The following is an 18,681-nucleotide window of genomic DNA, read 5'->3' as shown; positions in this document are numbered from 1 at the left end:
TGATTTTTACACATCCTCTCACAATGCAGTGTGTAATACAATACATGGTAAATAACATCTCATTTTATATCCGAGCAGCACAAAAAAAAGACAGTTAATACTGCCTTTACAGAGTGCATTTAAAACCGGCTCTAGTTTCACAGCAACATGTCCGTAAACACAGGAGTGTGTACGAGCACCACGCTCCACCATGTGGATCATTTCTGGTAAAATAGAAGAAAAAATGATCAAACATTATATTAAAACAAAAAATAAAGGGTTCCAGGAACAAAGATGCATGTTGTGGATGGAGTTGGTCTAAATCTGTCCTCATCTTTTCTGCAGGTTCTTGTAGCTCAAATAAAAATTATAGACAGAAAATTTAAATTCTTGGTTGAAAAGATAAAAGCAGCATTTCCTTGTGGAAATGACTCAGTGGTAGCATCACAGATGCTGACGCTATCCCAAAAAATCTGGTCTGATTAGAATCAGTGCAGCTTTGCCTTCCTACAGAAGCAGAAATAATACAAATAGCATGACAACATCTGTCTCTGCGAGCATCCTTTCCACATCATCCGCTCTGTGTTTCAGCTCTGTGAGGTTACCCGACTCCACCAAGGTCAGCTTCCTTTCACTCGCTCGCCTGCAGACTGCTGTGTTCCTGCAGAAATGCACCTTACATCCACTGACACCTCAGCAAAGGTTCTTTCACACAATGTTTCAGGCTTTTAATGATCGTCACGTGATTAGAAAGAAGACTAAAAGACACTGAAATGAATCACAGACAGCTAGGCTACATAAAAGCTAAAAATGCTCTGAAAGCTTTATAGACGTCCAAGCCGAGCTGAAGATGCTGATTTTATGTTCATATTCAGACGGTTTGACTTTCTGACACGCTGTGTGTGGAATTGCTGAGGCTGTATTTCCTAAATCGTGTCCAACGATGAGCATTTCCTGGCATTTATGAATTCAGCTGCGTCTGTTCAGATGTCCAGAGACATCTTACTGTTAGCACACACAGCCAGGTGTCTTTCACATCTACAATATTTCATACAACACATAAATGCAGTGAGAGGATGTTGTTGTGTTCACCACATTTTCCTTTGGATTTAGTTTGTTATTTACAACAGGACAAAGCGAACAGTGTTTTAGACACGAGATGCTAAAACTGGGTTTTGACTGACTGAGAAGTGAGTTGAAAGATCGATTCGATCATTTATATCTAAAACTTAATCAGTAAATGAGGGATACAGCAAGTTAAAATCATTTCTTTCACCCAGAAGACAAATGTTTTCCCTGTTACGTCATGTTTAAGCCAGTTAGCGGTTGCTGGTTATGATAATCTGGCCCAGCGTGGATACGACTGGAATGATTAATATTTTAGTCTCAAACAAGAAGGAATATGGCCCAGATTTAAAAAAAATAAAAGACTTCAGAATGAGAATTAAATGGCCAATTAGGATGACTATTTAATGAAAGATTTGCTTTGCAGGACTGAAAGTTTCATAACATTTGCATTTCTTCACGGTTTAAATAAGAGAAACGCCATCAGCTTCCGTGTCCTCCGTGACAGCAGGACCGGCTGCACTTTCAAACAAGCCGTGGCTTGAATACCCTTTAAAAGGCCATTAAATAATGTGCAAGTTTCATCCGGAGCTACTGGTGACTAAAGAAATGAACCAGCAGTTGTCTTATTGTGGCCTTTAATCAACATGACTAATAGAATCACATTTCCACAATAGAGATAAGCAAGGCGGCTAATTAGAGCCTAGTTTGAAGTAATCACACTGTGAAATGCAGTAATAACAAAATACTGATTTTTCATTTCTACAATCCCTTCTCTTTGAGACGCTGGAAATGCATTTTGGAAGGCGAGGAGGATCTGTGTCTGCTGGAAAATGGCTTTTCAATGAGAGAAAAAAGGAACATATGAAGTCTGAAATGCTATCACACAAACAGCTGAATTGTAAGTGATAACAAACAAATCTTCCGCCCTCCTTCCTCCTACTTGGTATGCTTGTGCCAACTCAGAAAACTACCCAATGCACTTGCAACGGAGTCAGCGAGTCGAGGATGGCTTACGAATAAGCACTCTGGAAACAAAGAGGTGAAACTGGATGCATCCTTTCTCTTTAGGTGTCACTTTTCCACTTTTCTGTATCAGTGAACCCCCCCCCTCCAATTAAATTTTGGGATGATAATTCTAGTGAAGACAGAAAAATTGGACAGAAAACACACACGGGAACCGGTTGGAAATAATGAGGATCTCCATTTGACACATTTATTGAAATCAGCTACACCTCTCGTGCACGTGCTTGTGACGTAATCCTGCCAAGCAGTTCCAGATCGTTCCATCACAGCCTTGTGCTGACCTCCACCGCGGGGCCCAGGGGAACCTTCACAACAGATTTGGCATCTCGTTCTCAGTGCAGCAATGGCCGTCCTCTCCGATCTGTCACCACGGTGACCTCGTCTTTGTAGATCACATCTCTGAGCCTCCTCCACTTCTCCTCCTATCTTCCCCTTTGCTTCAGATAAATAAAAGAAAAAGAGCCAAACGAGGCCAAATCTCCTCCATCTCTTCTTCCTATTCTGCTGCTGATGCGCGTCCGCAACTGTCCCTGCCCTGAGAGGTATATTCCTCCTTTTAAAAAAAGGAAATGTTAGCTACGGGGAGACCCTCCCCATGTGTTATTATAATCCTGCAGTGGTCGTGGAGGAGATACAATGAGGATATAATGGTCTATTATTCCATTTCCACTCAAGTTCACTGACGTAGCTCCCAGCCTGGCCTTCAGTCTGCAACTGAAGGACAAAATGCCACATTTATATCTCAAGTTGAACAAATAACTGGATTTAAAGCAGTCGTTAAAACCCTTCTTTGACTGAAACCCAAAAGAAAAAGCAAACAAGAGAACGTGGTGACCTCAGTAAGCTGAGAGGAGTTTAATAAGTACAAACGCAAACAAACATTTCTGCATTCCAGCTGCGTTTTCTGAATGTTCCAATGCCTTTTCCACTGGGAACTCTCATGCCATTCCTCTGCGTGGCTATTTGAAAAATCCCTGCGTATGTCTCGCTTCCTGCTCGCGTACGTGCTGCGATCATCTCTGAGTCAAATGCCCTGATGTCAGCCCAGCGGTATGCTGGCTTAATCTACAACTCCAACTTCAGCTTCATCCTCTGTGTGTCAGGGACAAACTGCTGCCTCTGTGCCCTCCAGAGAACACAACAGCATTACTAATAACTGCCTACCTCCCTCCCCTCTACCTGCATGCTGGTACGGAGACTTCAAAGCAAAGCAAAGCAAAAAAGCGAAGTGTTTGCATTAATCTCCCGGTATCTTTGGGCGGCAGGTAGATAAGGCTGCATGTTGCTGTTGTAAAAGACCTATTGTGTTCGAACTTTTATCTTCATTACAGTTCTTCCATACAAATAAAGAGATTTGAGTCGAGGGAGAAAAAAGTTGTTGTGTTTCTGCCTTTTGATGATTACTTTGTAGGTAAAGCACACACGTTTTCTACATTTCTGCTCTGTGTGAAACTACCTTCCTAAGCTTTCACAGACCCTCAACATCTACTTTATTTTGCCCCCAGGAATCTGAGGTGAGTTACGGCAAATAGTCGTGCTGTTTTTCGGAGCTTTAAGGGGTTTTGTTACGGTTTAGTCAGGACTCACAGTTTCCACTGGTAGATGGTGACAGGGGGGTTAGCATCAGCCCTGCAGGTCAGCTGAACGTTCTGGCGGTTCAGGTACCAGTTGCCATCAAACCCCTCGATCTTCACCTCGGGTTCATCTGCAAGGAAGGAACGCTGTTTTCAGTTTGATGCTCTGCAACGCCACAATGAATCACTGCACACCTGCAGAAGCTAAACTAGAGTTCAGCTGTGAAACATGTAGAACAGTCATGCTCACAAAATTCCCCCAATCTGTGAATTTTCAGTCATAAAAAAATGCACATTCTGAGATATTTTCTGAAGCCAATCACTGAGAGAATAATCTATAATGTACCAGTGACTTATATGATGACCAATTAAATCATTTAAACAGTAATCTGTTTTACCCTCTGACATATTTTTGCAGTCACACCGCTGCAGATGGTTAAAAATAATTCAATATTCCAAAGTGCTTTGCTGTGAGCACATTACAGCGTAACATACTCATGTCTGACTGTAAAGTTTCCTCTGAATCAGTTTTTCAGTCAGTTGTTTTTGTCTTGAATGATTAATAAAGCCGAGTAAAAAGATATTGCCACTGAAAATATGAAAACATCTGGACTTTGTTCACCTTCTTCCCTGCAAAGTGCAACAACTGGCATTATGCTGCAATGACTAACGGCTGTTGTTTGCAGGAAAAACAAGAAAATAAAACCGGTTTGTGATGATTTCCTAATAAAACAAGTTGCAACATGCAAAGCTGGCTCTTACACTGCACGTTGAGCACCACGCTGTCCGTGATCCGCTCATTTTGGTACATCACGATGCACGTCAGCTTCTGTTTGTGGGTCTCGCGGCTGGGTATGACCACGTAGTTGCTCCGTACCGTCACCGTCCCGTTTTTGTTGCGAGTCTCCTGGTAAGTGGTTTCACCTTTCAACCTCGTGTCCCATTTGATCACACTCGGTGGCTTCCCATTGGCTGACACACAGGTTGCGACAGTCATCTTGCGCTTCTGAGCCCTGGCCACAATCGTGGGGGTCGTCAGCGTCATCCGCGTCATGGGACGGGCTGTGGATCAGAAAAAGGATGAGTCACGTGACTGGAATGTGGAAGAAGGGTGTCTAACTCTGCTACAATCAAGGATCTGAAGTAAATTAAACTAAGGGGCTGAGATGAAAATAGTGTTCGCTCAAATCAGACAAAGTTCTGCCTCTTTCCTCCCTCAAAGCTGAAGCAGTTGTCACAGCTCTCAGATGTAGAACCCACTTGCCTCACCAAATGTGCAGTCATCCAATTTGAATCCTATGTGAGATGCCAATTAGCAATCTACTTTTGGTACATCAAAAGGCAAGCTCAAGCTCGAGCGAGTGCACAAGTGAAAGAGAGCGATGAAGAGGCCTCTTTGAAGAGCGCCGGTCGGTTATCTGCACACGGGTTCCTGCCGTTCACTGAGCCGCTGCTAACTAAAAAGTCCTGGGAGGCTTGAAATGGGTGGCATGAAATGGGGACTGGCAGGTAAAAGAGAAAAGCTCATGCGTCAGGGAGCGCCCAAGCAAAGTGCTTTTCCTTTACTGGGACTTGATGGAAAACACACCATCACTTAATTACTAATTAGCTCTCTAATCAGAGTCGTGCCAAATCTTTTCAAAGCTTCCTTTTTACAAGATATACTAGATCTCAAGTGTGGTGTTTTTTCGTCTCGCATGGTGAGACTGTTTGAGCCAAATTACACACTCTGAAGTGGCCTTATTGATTTCCAGCTCACCTTCCATTTTTATTGACCGCCATCTGTGGCAGTTTTCCGTTTTATAAGCTGCTTCTGGTGTTAACACGCCAATCATCGCATCATGACTTAAGTCACCGTGATGCTTTGCATCATGTACAGTTTGTGCTGCAGCGGGAAAAGGGCCTTGCACACTGAAACACATTGTTGGACAGTCTGTTTCCTTGCACAAGCATTTTTACCGTAAACAACACAGTAACGTTGAGAGCAGAGAGAAAAGCATCTGGCTTACGGTGCTCTGAAGGAATTCAGCCTGTGGCAAAGCTGCATCGATGAGCAGAGATATAAAAGTTTTATTTTTCATTTCGTCCTTCAGTTAACTAGAGGAGGCCATCTTGACCCTGTGCAACTGAGAAATGTTGTGTTATTGCCAAGTGTCAAAGATGAACCAAATTTTGGTGGCAGTTTCTACGTCACTATGGTGACGGACCAGATCGTAGGGCTGGGCGATAAATCGGATTTTAATCTCACTTATGATCTGAGTTTTCAACGATCATAAAAATAAAAGGGTGCGATTATTTTCCCTTTGCAGTTTCCTCTCCTGCTGTCTTCAGCTGCTAATCGAGCGTCTCTGGCATTGCAGCGCTGTGCTGTAAACTCCTCCCACATGGTTTCATTCAGACACTGTTCTCGTTAAATCTGGAGACTTTTTTTGTTAAAAGCGACAAATCTAGCAGCTTTTACTGGAGTTATTAGAGACTTTTCTGGTGTTTTGGTGACTGACTTGAAGACACATATTGTTCTGCAGTTACTGTAAGGAAGGAGCAGCGGGAGCCTCTCCCGTCCTAAAGCCCTCCCAGGCGGCCAGACTCAGTCGGCTCCGGCTGCAGGTCGATGTAGAATAACTGCAGTAGGTTGTGAATGTTCACCTAAACATAGTTTATACCATTGTCAGTGACAACTGGCTGCATTATTTTTGTATACATAGTTCGGCCAGTTAAACACTAATATCCCTCCATTACGGGGCGTTACCGTAGCAGCACGTTAATCAGCTGGTTTCATTTCAGCCGTCTTTTAACAGGTGAATGAGAGAAACACGCTGCGGTTGTTTTGCATAAAACGTACATCGAGGCCGACGTAAAATAGTTCCTATACAAGCGATAAAAGCGGATTAAACAAAAAAAGCGGATTAAACAACTCGGAACCATGCATTAGACGGTTATAACGCGGAGTCTAGAACACCACGACGCGCAGCGTTGTATAAAAATACTGGATAATTGTGTTAAATAATCAAGGTCTCAATTTCAGTCAAAGTAACCGTGATTATACTTTTTGTCACAACCGGGCGGCCCTACCAGATCGCCATGGACATGTTTTTGAGGAAGCAGATTCTTGACTGATGGTATGATGTTTTATTTTAGGCTTTAATGCAGCATTTATCTGATTATGAGCTACTGTTTCTCAACATGCTCTGCAGAATCCAGATATGCAGCAAATAGCAAGTGGTTTGAATGCATTTTCTTACCATCCGACATGCAAACACACATTTACAGCTCATTTTCATCACTTTGACAGCACAGACTGGGTAAAAACAGACACAAACATGCAAACAGATGACTGCTTTGCAAAGCATCACAACTGAAGGAAGAAATGTTTGTTTTCAGATGTTTACTGGGACATAAAACAACAAATTAGTTGGTGCAGTTGAATTGTCAGGATGCTTTACCTAATTCGGTGATATTTCTTTTATTTCCTCTGCTCTTCCTCGGTTTCTTGGCCCACATAAAAATGCATTAACATGCCAAACCCTCGTCTGAACCCCCTGTGAGAGAGCTGATATCTTAGAAACACATGCTTCTCCTGGGTTATGTCTGAGCCCGTGCTACGGACATGAATCTTGGATAAAGCTTTAGAAATAAGAACTAAAAACAGCCCTTTGTTTTTTCCACGGCTATGAATCCGTGTGTGCAGCGATGTCCTTACCGTACACAGTGAGGTTGACCATGTTCTCCCTGTTGCCTGCTGGGAATGTGGTATACTCGCAGATGTAGGCCGCTTCGTCTGACAGCTGCAGGTTAGAGAATAAGATGGTGGTGTCCTCCAGCCCTGGCTTCTGATTATGCACTGCGGCCTGCTTGAAGCTGACCCGCTCCTTGAAGGGCGGCAGGACCGACACGCCCAGGGCCGGGTTGGCTATGGCCACATTCTGTTTGGTACCGTTAAGCAGCTTCTGCCAGGTGACCTGAGAGATCTTCACTGGCGGGTTACTGTTGATGAAAATGCAGCGCAGCTCCACTTGTGTACCCACAAAGCCAGACTTACTGGGGTCCATCTGCACACTCTGTCCACTGCCAGCTAGAGAGACAGAGAGGGGGAAAAAAAAAAAAATTACAATTAACAAGTGTCCAAGGCCAAGCACGGCACTCCAGTCAATAGCAGAGTACATGCACTGAAAGTCAAGGAGTCAATTCTGCCTTGTAGGTAGTTCACACACGCACAGCTCTCCCAGTCAAGCCCACAGATTCAGCCACACACACTCCCTAAAGTATGCCACAGATATGTCTGCTCCCTATACGTCAGTCTAAAAAGTTTGAACATGGTGTGTGTGTGTGTGTAAACGCTGGGGGACATGTTATTAACATAATGGGAACATCCATACAGCCCCGTCTTTGTCTGTGAAGGTCCCGTTTCTGATGAGATGGGAGGGCTGAGTGAGAACCAATGCATCACTAATGAATGAGTACAAGGGCAGAGAGCTGGAGCCAAGTCATCTTCTGCCGCGCTCCCCTCCATCTACCCAGCAACACACTGGGTAGCCCATTGTAATTTTAATTACTTTCTACTCGCAAATACTTCAATGACTGCCTCCAGCTCCTATTAAAAGAAACAACGTGCAGTCCTATGTAAGCGCTCATAACAATAAGAACACACACATTTGATGCGCCCCTCTTCCTTACTGCGCAAGCCTGTGGAACCAACCAAAAACCACAGTCACGTTACCCAAAAAAGATCCTAAGTTTCACTTTCTTGCAGAATATTTTTTTCCTCCTTTTTACTGAACTGAAACCATAAACAATGACCGTAAAGATCAGATGCTAAGAGGAACTTGGTCCTACATCACTGCTGACTGTTGTGTTTTACATTAGGAGGTAAAATCCTGGAACTGCCATCTTCCCTCCACTTCTCTAACCTTTAACTGTCTGTGTTTTAACAGATTTATTTCATCTTGAGCGTGGAAAAACAAACTAAATCTGTCATTTTCATTGGGATGGGAGTGCAGCCTGAACAGAGCAGGCATTGTAGAGCATCCTGTTGTCTTCAACACCTCTTTGTTATCTCAGGCTCTGATTTATACCCCTTTCCAGGTGAAGTGTGATGATGTCCCATTTCCTCGTCCGACAACCCCTGGCTGAGCTTGTATTTACAACCATCCGTAGCTATAATTATCTCCCATGGATAGACGAGGACCCACAGGAAGAAAGACTGAAATTCCTTCGCTAATCACACTGGGCTCATAAAGCTACCAGTGAATCCAGTCATAAACAGAGAGAAAATGTGTTGTGAGCCTGAAGAGAAGAGCTGGGGCCTAAACAGAAAGGCCACAAACAGAGCTGCTCTTTAACACAGCATCACAGTGACGGATAATCGCTGCCGTCAGAAATAATGTTTCCACGGGGGGCTTTAAAATGTGTAAGAATACACAAGAGAGATCCATTTCTGTAAACACGCAATGAATGCAATGTCTGATGTAGTCGCTCGTCTGCTGCACAAGAATCTGAAGCAGAATGGAAAGGGCATTCTGTGCATGCAGCATCAAGCCATCTCACCAACAGGCCATGGTTATTATGTCAAGATTTTTCTTATAAAAACTGTTGGTAGTCAGCCGAAGGACATCAGAGCGCAACGCGTGCAAGACGAGAGGAAGTGGTGCAGACTCCGGGTAGAAGACCATTAAGGTTAACAATGTATTTTTTTTATTTATTTATTTTGCTCTTCCATCTTTCACAGCAGGCGCACAACCCTGACGGTGAATTGTTTATGCTGGAGAGCAGCACATTATGAGTGAAAGGCAATTTCAATCTATTGTTATATGCTTTCACTCTAATGCTGCCTTCGCTGCCTACTTCAAATCATATAAAAACAAAGTGACAACCTTTTGAAGTGACTGAGTACACATCATCTTTCATTTCCGTCGGAACACATCAGAAAGGGCCCCTCCGTAGAGGTTTAAACTTTGGGGATTCAAAGATGACAGATTGATTTACTAATACAGTTTGACAGAGAGGACTGGCAACCTTGTCATCTGTACCTTGAGAACCACCTGTGTCCTCATACACCCCAGGGCGATGCTCTCCTCCATTTTATCACAGCTCAGATTACCAGTTACGGCAGCTATAGCGCCATATCCTTTGAAATAACAAACACAATTTACTGTGTGACAACACTAGTTAAAGTTTAATCTTAAGTTGAAGTGAAGTGGGGGAGGCGTGGACACATGGAGACTGTAAAAACTAATAAACATGGCCTAACAGCAACGGTTGGGGTCGTCTCTGTAAAAAGCTGCAGCCTTTCCCTCCCCCTTGGTTTTCTGCCCTTTCTTAGAGTCTGATGCTTCCAGCTCACACTGAACTAAATAAACAGCAGCTCGTGGAAATGCAAGCCAAAGAAGTAGGCATAATTACACAGCCATTGTGCCTAAATCTCCTCTGTGAAGGACCAGGGACGGCCACCGGGACCCCCTCCACTTAAGAACTGTAGGAGTCCTTGGCTGAGAGCACAGTAGAACTGTAATTATACATGAAATGACGGAGTTGCAAAGCCATAAGAGAGCAGAGTCGCATACATCCAAGAGGCATTAATACAGTGGATTTCGGTGAGGGGGGGGAACCAGTGGTGCAGAAAGAGAGATAGGAAAGTAGTGGAGAGGCTAAACCAGCGCCAGGGAGTGGGGGACAAAGGCGAAGGCGGGGCTTTAAAGAGATTTGTAGGTGTGCTTTGCGTTTGATGCTGGCTGGCATTATCATTTTTGCTGCTGTTGCTTTGTTCTCACACTGACAAGAGGGTAACTGGGGGGGGGTGGAGGGCCAGTCATGCTCTAATACACCTGAGGCTAGAGACTGCCTAAAGAGTTGCCAGTGACACAGAGGGGCCTTATTTTCTGGAAGGAAAAGCAACAGGACAAACAACGCTGAAAGAATGTCCAATCTGGCATAATATGAAAAAGAGAGGCTTGACTCACACCAGGTGAGCCGACTTGGATCAAAGGGGGGGGACATAAGGGGCACGATTACAACAGCTGCTCTGCCGTCTGGCCGCCGCACTGTTAGCAAGAGGCTCAAAAAGCCTAAGTGCAGAGCTGTGCACAGAACATTTAGCTGTAATGTCTGTTCGGCGCAAAGCAAGGTAAAGCATGTGCTTTGTGCTGTTTGCAAGTGGCCTGCTGGACAAAACCACATTCAGTCTTTCTATGGCGGATGGACAAAAACCAAGAGTTCAAAATTTCCTGAAATTTGTCACATTCAGACATTTTATTACCCAGCTGGGAAAACATATTTACACAGGAAAAAAACACAAGAAAATGGATTCTGGCCTGTCATATTTCGGAATGAAAGAAAAGTTCTTCACATTTAATGTTTGCCTTTTGTTTCTGCTAAAGTAAAAGACCAAAAAAAACAACCCAAAACGCATTTCTTTGCAGTGTTAAACCAAACATTGCTCTAAAACAATAACCCCACCATAAAACCACATTGAAAACTAGGCTGTTATCCCTTCCTCCCATTAACCAACAATTTGGCAGCTTGTTTCACAACTGAAATACATCACAATTTGCCAACAAACAACGCTTGGTGGCTCTTTCAGCTCATCCACAGATTTCCATTTCTCCTCAAGATAAAGTTCAGATAATTCACCCCTGATGGCTGCAACACGGGGAAGGCACGGATTGAATAGAGCTGAATGTACATTTAAGAACAAGCTGTCAATAATGTCTTCTATTTAAAGCTGTGCCAGGCAACTTGGAACACTGTCAGCCCCAAACGGCAGCGAGACTTCTGTGTTTGAAGTTTCAGAGACTTCAAAACCTCCAGAATTTGTACTGCGGTGTCATTAAACTGCATTCTTCCTGGACCTTTATTTTCTTCTCCCCCCCAAGCATTTGGGGATGGAGATGAAGAAGAGTTTCACTTTTCGATGGACGGAGCAGTCGATTGCCACTTCCTAAAAGGCAGGGAAGATTACACCCACATGATTACTCCGTTTAAGCAAACACTTCACATCCAAGTTTACAGTCACATCTGCTGCAGCTCCACCACGACGTATTTTGGTATAAACATCTTGCCAAGTGCAGATTTAAAGCTTGACAGATGAAGATACATCATCTCCTCCTCATCATCATGTATGCTTTAGTCACTGCGCTGCTACTTAAGTGGGATGCTGATAGATAAAACATGGCTTGAGCCACTCGGGATAATGACTGTTTAATGTAGTCCCAGTTCCCACGGCGATGGCACAGGCCTCTATTCTCCCCTATTCATGACCACACATGAGGTGGTAAGGGGGAGTCCAAATCCACCGTCTCATACACACATAAAACCTCCCATTAGCTGCTTGTTTATTCCCCTGCTGGACCTTTTTTTGTTGTTATTTGTTTACTTGAGTAATTTTGGCATTACTCTCATTTCATATAATACCTACAAGTGATTTTAAAAATGCTTCACACAGTAAATTACGGTCTTACCCTGAGGGATAACAGGGGGTTAGCTTGTTGTGATTGAGGCCCAGAAAGGACACTTCATGTTCTACTTTCCATGTTGCTTTTTGTTGACTGAGGCTAGCCAGCTTATTTGGATGGAGCAGTTTGTGTCAGGGAATTTGTTTTAATCTACACTCAGTCACTATTAGATGGTGCTTCAGCCAGGTCTCTTGGGTAAACAACAGTGTACCTGCCAAAGCAGCTCTCTTTACCCTCTGTCTCTCAAAGCAAACCGTCAGCAGCAGACGCGAGTAAAAGCTCACTGGAACAGATGGTTAGTAGACCTGTTCCCAATTTTCCACTATCTGGTTCAAATTTGAAATGCTATTTTCAACAACAAACTTGCTCATTGAGGACAATGTAACATCTGTTGCACTGTAAATGTTAATGATTATCGGGAATATTTATTGTGTTAGGCAACTTCCCAATCCGGGATGGCTCCACACAAAGCTGCAGTGCGTTTCATTTTTAGCTGTTAGCACTGGTTGTTTGTTTGAGCAGGAGAGAGAGACACACTGAATAACTGAATAATGACCGAGCACCATGGAACAGCAGTCCTGCGACTTTCCCCAACAGGGCTGTAAAATTACCACGTTGGGGTTGGCAGCGCGTAGCGGTGGCTGCTCAGCTATGCACACCGGTTCTCACCTAAATGCCACCACATTCTGCGTTTCTGAGGCTACACAAGGTTCAGTGCACTTCCACACAACCCCCTTAAGGAGGCTTTAGGAGTTTCAAATGCTAGTTTACCAGCAAGGCAACTTCTCATCTCAGTCCATCAAGGTAATGATTCATCTTTGACTGAAACTCTGGAAACATTCAGCTTCAAAGAACTAAATCCAGCTGACAATGGGAACTATATTACGAGTTATCATCCCTTTAAATTCAAAGTATGCAGAGGTTGGCGGTGCCTTTGGACCTCCTATAATTAATGTTTTTTATTCTAATCTAATGAGAAATATGCTGGAAGCAATCTAGCATTTTAGTTGTCTTTGAATGTGGCAATGACAAATAAAGCAGGGCCAAAAATAAGGCTTTTGCCCTACAGAGAGAAAAAGGGAAAAGAGAGAGAGAGAGAGAGAGAGAGATTGCATGTATTGAATGTAAACACAGCATGAGTAAGCTGTGACCCTCCTCCCTCCCCGATGCGGCTTAACCAAACACAGCCACCATGGTTTCGGGTCTACGACACAAAATAAACAAAGCTGACGTTACCTGACCGAATGATCAGATGACATCATCCACCGATACCTGAGAGGGAGCAACTGCCCATGAACAAAAGTCCGGATAGAAGTGAAAGGCAGGGATAGCCTCCCACCGGGTTAATGAATGACTGTACGCATTAGAACTGTGTGTGTGTGTGTGTGTGTGTGCGCGCGCGCGACTGAAACTGAGAAAAAAAAAGCAGAAACAGAAGCAGGTGCTGCCAGTGTCAGTGTGGTATCAGAAATAAAATGATGTGCTGGGAGAGCAATAACAGCCAAATAATAACACGCTTTATATGAAACATCTCAAGCTAAAGCACTGGGGAGCACTTACACTGACGAGACAATTAGTCATGAAAGCATCTCATCCGTGGAATGGCTTCAGCACGTGCACTGATGCGCGCTGGTTATTTTTTCAATCATGCAAAAGTTTCACTGGGCTTTCCAACAGGAGGCCCTGCTGCATGTCTCAATAAGAAAGAGCAGATCAATAAATACAAAAGGGGCCACAGGTGAACATCAATGTGATGCATTAGGGCCCCAGACAGCGGCAGGGGCAGGTGCAGGCTTGCAGCGCCAAGGAGTTAACGGGCGGGGTTACATAAATGTGATGTAGAGGATTTTGGGGGAGTTAAAGAGGAGAGTTAGCAGTGAGAGTGACTGACAGAGGGTCAGCCGTGGTGAACAGATTACAGCACTCAGGATATTAAAGTGGAGGAGAGACGGCGCTGCAGGCAACAAACCTCCCGTGGAAATTTCAGCATTAGCACAGTGTAACAAAGAGGCTGTGTCCACATATACTTTTGACACAGACAACATGACTGTACAACAACACAGCTACTGAGGGAGCATGATTCCTCTTGTACCTTCAGATTAGGCTGCAGTCCTAGAGGGAAGGGGCTTACATCCAAGTTTACTCTGCACCGTAGATTCATTCAGGACTTTATCCTTTGGACATTTGCTGATTTACCCGTCTCTTGAAGCAGAATTTGTTAACTTTGAAAATATTATAGATTTGCTTGAAAATCTGAATAGTTGCAAGCTCTGGGTACTTGGCCTGTCCCTGGACAGCTGCGTTGAGCTCAACCTGGATGTTTAAATGAACCACCACCTTTGTCCCAGCACATATGTATAACATATAAATCAAATTTGCTGCACAGATGTAGCCTTTAAGTTCTCAAATGTTCATTTTGTTAGATGCTGTTTTGATTGTTATCAAACATTTTTGAAAGGAAAGCAGCGGTATATAAATGCTTTGACAAAGGGTCTTTATGAGCTTCATTTCAGCTTTTAAGATTGTGACTAAACCAAGCTGCAACCTCAGGCGGTGAAAAGCAAAGCCTATGTGGAAGTGCACAAAACTTCAGTTCCCCCTTCATCCACTAGGGGCTGCAAAACAGAGCAAATCCCCCTAGACTCGCATGTTAAAAAGACCAACTTCACAGCAGAAATAAACATGTTTACAGCCTGGTTCAAAAATCCATTTTCAGTTTAATAGGTCAGGTTTACCTTCATGACAACTGTGGGGGGAGTGAAGTTTTTACTAACTCGCCCTTTTAAAAGTAATTTAATCTTAAAATTCGGCACAAATTTGGGGGCGAGGCTTTTTCAATGACAATTACCCGATCTCCCGCTTCAAGTCAGAAGAACGTAGAACAACCGTGGTTTTTAGCCAGTTAATAATGTGACTTAGCTTTAGCCTGCTTACCTCTGTTAGCTGATTAGCTCCTGTTATCTCCGGGTTAGCTCGGTTAGCTCTTAGCTACAGAAAGCTCGGAGTTAGCTCGATGTCAATCATTCACCATGACGCTCACAGCCCCCCTCCCAGCTCCACCTCTTTGCCCATATTTGTATTTTCCGGCCGAGATGACACGCATGCCCCTGCCAAGATGGCGATGGTAGGAACCGCCCACCGAGCTTCAATTCAGCTCTTCAGAAACCTATGGGCGACATCAGGGAGGCTCCGTCCATCTCTTTATATAAAGTCATGGACTGGACTCAGATTTTCTCTTTGAGGCACCACTTAATGATGGTAATAAAGAATTCATCTTAGGTCCTACTTCACAGATTGGACTCTGAGCTCCCTCCAGTCAGTAAAATTCAGTCTAAACTGACTCCTTTCTATCTCTTCCTCGATCCTTTTGCGTCTCTTTTCTCCCAGTAATGTCGTCTTGCTTTTTGATTTTTTTTTTTTTTGATGAATCGGCCATGTTATGTGTTTAAAAATGGCCAATATGTTGATAGCCAGTTGCTAGCGTGTGACATGGTGCTGAAGAGTAAAACTCTGCTGTGACATGATGCAGCGTGTTATAAGCAGAAGTTATCAAGTGTGTTTTTTAGCCTCAGGAATGTAAAATACAATGAATGTCACAGTGCTATCGTGACAGAGAAACACACATTTTTCTGCTCTGATAGCAACATAGTGCTACGTTAACCTCTGCCTCATGTAGCCGCCTGATGAAACATGTATAAACTGAGTGAATTAGAGAAGCTTTATTGGAATTTAGTTGTATTAACATGCACTTCAGCTTCGATTTGGTTTCAAAAAGTTGCAAAAAAGATGCAAAACTGTAAAACTTTGGAGTTTGTATTGTGTCGGTAAGCTTGTTTGAGTGGAGTTTGGAGTAAACATGCAGAAGTTATCCAAGTTCCACATTCTCTGACTTGGACAGACGCTAGAGTACGATTAAAGCTAATGCAATTTTTGTGACATTTTTAGCAAATAAAGTATAATGGCTAAAAATAACGTAAACACTTTTTAAGTTGTTAAAATTCATGAAACATTTGATATGAAGACTAGGCTTGCATATGTAGGTATATGCTCTTTTGGACAAAAGAAGAATTAAACTGTTAAAGCTTTAGAAGATTGTGGAGAGAAGATCAAATAATTCATCAAGAAAAATGTTTAAGTTTCATTCCTAAAATGGATAATCATCTGTTGTTCCTCTAATCACAGCTGGTTGTGACAGTTGTTGCTTTGATTTCATTAGTCAGTATTAATGCTGTTTTTCAACGTGTGAACCACAAACATCTTCAGTGAATAAGTGCTGGACAGTGAAACACAGGATTTATTGACGGGGGTGGCTGTGCCTGAGCCAGAACCACAGCAGTACCCTATACCTCTGCTAAGCGCTCAGCAAATGCAGCATGAAATGCATATAAAGTCCTGCCAAAAAGTGCTGAGAAAGAGTCTGGCCCTGGACAACCATGCATGACAAATCCCTCTCTCACACCATCTGTTCTATTGTCCACAAGTAAAGATAAGTCTTGCATGGAGTACAAACACTGAATATTTCCATTTGATTATGCCAACCACTTGTGTTGGATACATCATAAAACATTAAGATTTCAGAAATCAAACAACTGTTCAGCTGGAACTGGATGATCAATTATTGACTGCGTGAGGAAATGAAACGGGGATGTTATATTGAAATATCACATCCTGAATGTTCAGTGAAAACAGGACTGAATGTGTGTAAATCCACACGCTCCATGCAAGGTGACCTTTAGAAAAACTCAGCAAGAGTGCAGAATATCGTATTCTATGTGTGACCTCTGTTGACCTTTGCTGGTGGAGTTCCAGCTAATATCCCAAAGCCATGTAGGATGGAGGAAATCTTTTTTTTTTATGGATAAATGGGTATAAATGGGTACTGCTGCATGACCAGTGGCTTTATTAAACCATGAAAAGGGACCAAATAATCAATATTTGATTAGAGTCACTTGTGATTTTTTTCCAGACAGTTTCGCTCCAAGTTATATCAAATTAGCCTCCCTAGATTTCCTAGAAAAAAAAAAACTACTACTGTGCATATCATAAATTTTTAAATATCCATTGAAAAAAAGAATAAATAGACGAACTGACTGCTATCAAAGCGCATCTATAATTGTGTTTGGGACATAAACAAAACAGAAGGGGCAGCATGCACACAGCTCTGCTTGTTGCAAACAGCTATTTTTCTCCAGCGTTGCTGGCGCAGGCCATTTATACAGCAGATCCATTAACATACAGGAGAGGGAATTCACGCTCCAGCTGGAGTGGGCAGGGGGCTGAAGCCCCAGTCTGCTATCAATTAACAAGCACACTTAGTATGTTTCTGAGTCATGGTCACCATGGGACTCAGAAAATGCTTTGCATTTGCTCTAAAAGAAACAATTGCTGATAACCCGGCCTTGTTTCATATCTCAGTGTTTATGAGCTGAAAGACATAAAATCAACACACCAGAAGCATCTGTCTAAACTGCAACAAACGAGTGATCTTTGCACGTACAGAAAGAATTAAGCGCAAATTAACATGGCTATGAGTTTTGCCCTGCAGTGGCATCATTTAGACGTGGATTAGTATCCTGATTTCACCACTGGAGGAATAAATGTGCGGTTACTTAAGCTGATGCTGTTTGATATGCTACACTCACTTTCTCCTAACATGTTATCTTATCTTGTTATGTAAATTTTTTATTTATTTATTTTTTTTTACATTGGTAATGCATGTACGTTTTAATAACCATGCCCTGCTGCAGTTTAACTGTGACATTTGCTGCCTGCTAGCCAGAAGGTTTTAGACATATTCTTTTTTTTTTTTTTTTTTTTTTGGTTTTTAAGGATCATTATGCCCCAAATTCTGTGTAACCTTAATACCGAGCAGGCTTTGGTAAAGACTTGACACAAAAACAGAAAGTTACAGTGGAAGAAATAATCGCGAGTATGAAGGCAAATTAAAAGCACAGCACTGAGGCAGAAATGGCTACATGGGAACACACACAATTCTGCATAAACACTGCATTCTGGCTGTTGTCAGAGTACCCTGTTTCATGTGTGTTTCAATCATAAACCTCTATGAAATCCAGCAGTTCTCGGCAGAACTCCGAGACCCGGGTTGAAGCATTTCCTAAACCACGACCACAGCCCGTCTTTCCAGGGCAAGTAAGGCTCCATGTTCCACATACATATAACTGTTGGAATGCTCACCACATCTCAGGACCATGGTCACATTCTGCTGCATGTGCTTTCCAGCTGCGATCCAGTATTGTTTTTCCCACCACTCTTTGAGCTCCATCATATACGGTCCTTTCTCACAGCTCAGTTTATGTCCACAAACTGAGTTTTCACTACATCGAGTTTGTGCAGGATTTTATGGAATATCTCGGATCTTGTTTTTTTACATCATTATGAGAACACGTCCTCTAACGGCCATTCTCCGGCAAATTGACAGTAAAGACAGAACAAAGAAAACAACGCTACATTTGAGGACTTAATAATAATATCAGCCAAGAAAACTTTATTTGAAGTTATTTCTCCAAGTCTCTGTAAATGGCATTGTTCATATTATTGGCACTGGTGACGGAAAGCTTTAGAAGAAACAG

The 18,681-nt window shown here is 42.9% G+C and overlaps 1 protein-coding gene across 1 annotated transcript in view; it reads right to left on the bottom strand.

The window, feature by feature from the left end:
* nectin1b (nectin cell adhesion molecule 1b) overlaps nucleotides 1-18,681 on the bottom strand; it is a gene marked incomplete at its 3' end in the record, with an annotated part of 166,085 nt that overhangs the window by 104,443 nt on the left and 42,961 nt on the right. The window contains exons 2-4 of the mRNA XM_079246288.1: nucleotides 7,345-7,716; nucleotides 4,407-4,706; nucleotides 3,658-3,775 (exon numbers count right to left, since the gene is read on the bottom strand). Coding sequence (XP_079102414.1) covers nucleotides 3,658-3,775; nucleotides 4,407-4,706; nucleotides 7,345-7,716 — 790 coding nt within the window. The remainder of the gene's footprint in view (nucleotides 1-3,657; nucleotides 3,776-4,406; nucleotides 4,707-7,344; nucleotides 7,717-18,681) is intronic.

Source organism: Telmatherina bonti, assembly GCF_933228915.1.
Source record: "Telmatherina bonti genome assembly, chromosome: 9".
NCBI lineage: Eukaryota > Metazoa > Chordata > Actinopteri > Atheriniformes > Telmatherinidae > Telmatherina > Telmatherina bonti.
This window is presented reverse-complemented; position numbering and strand designations above follow the sequence as displayed.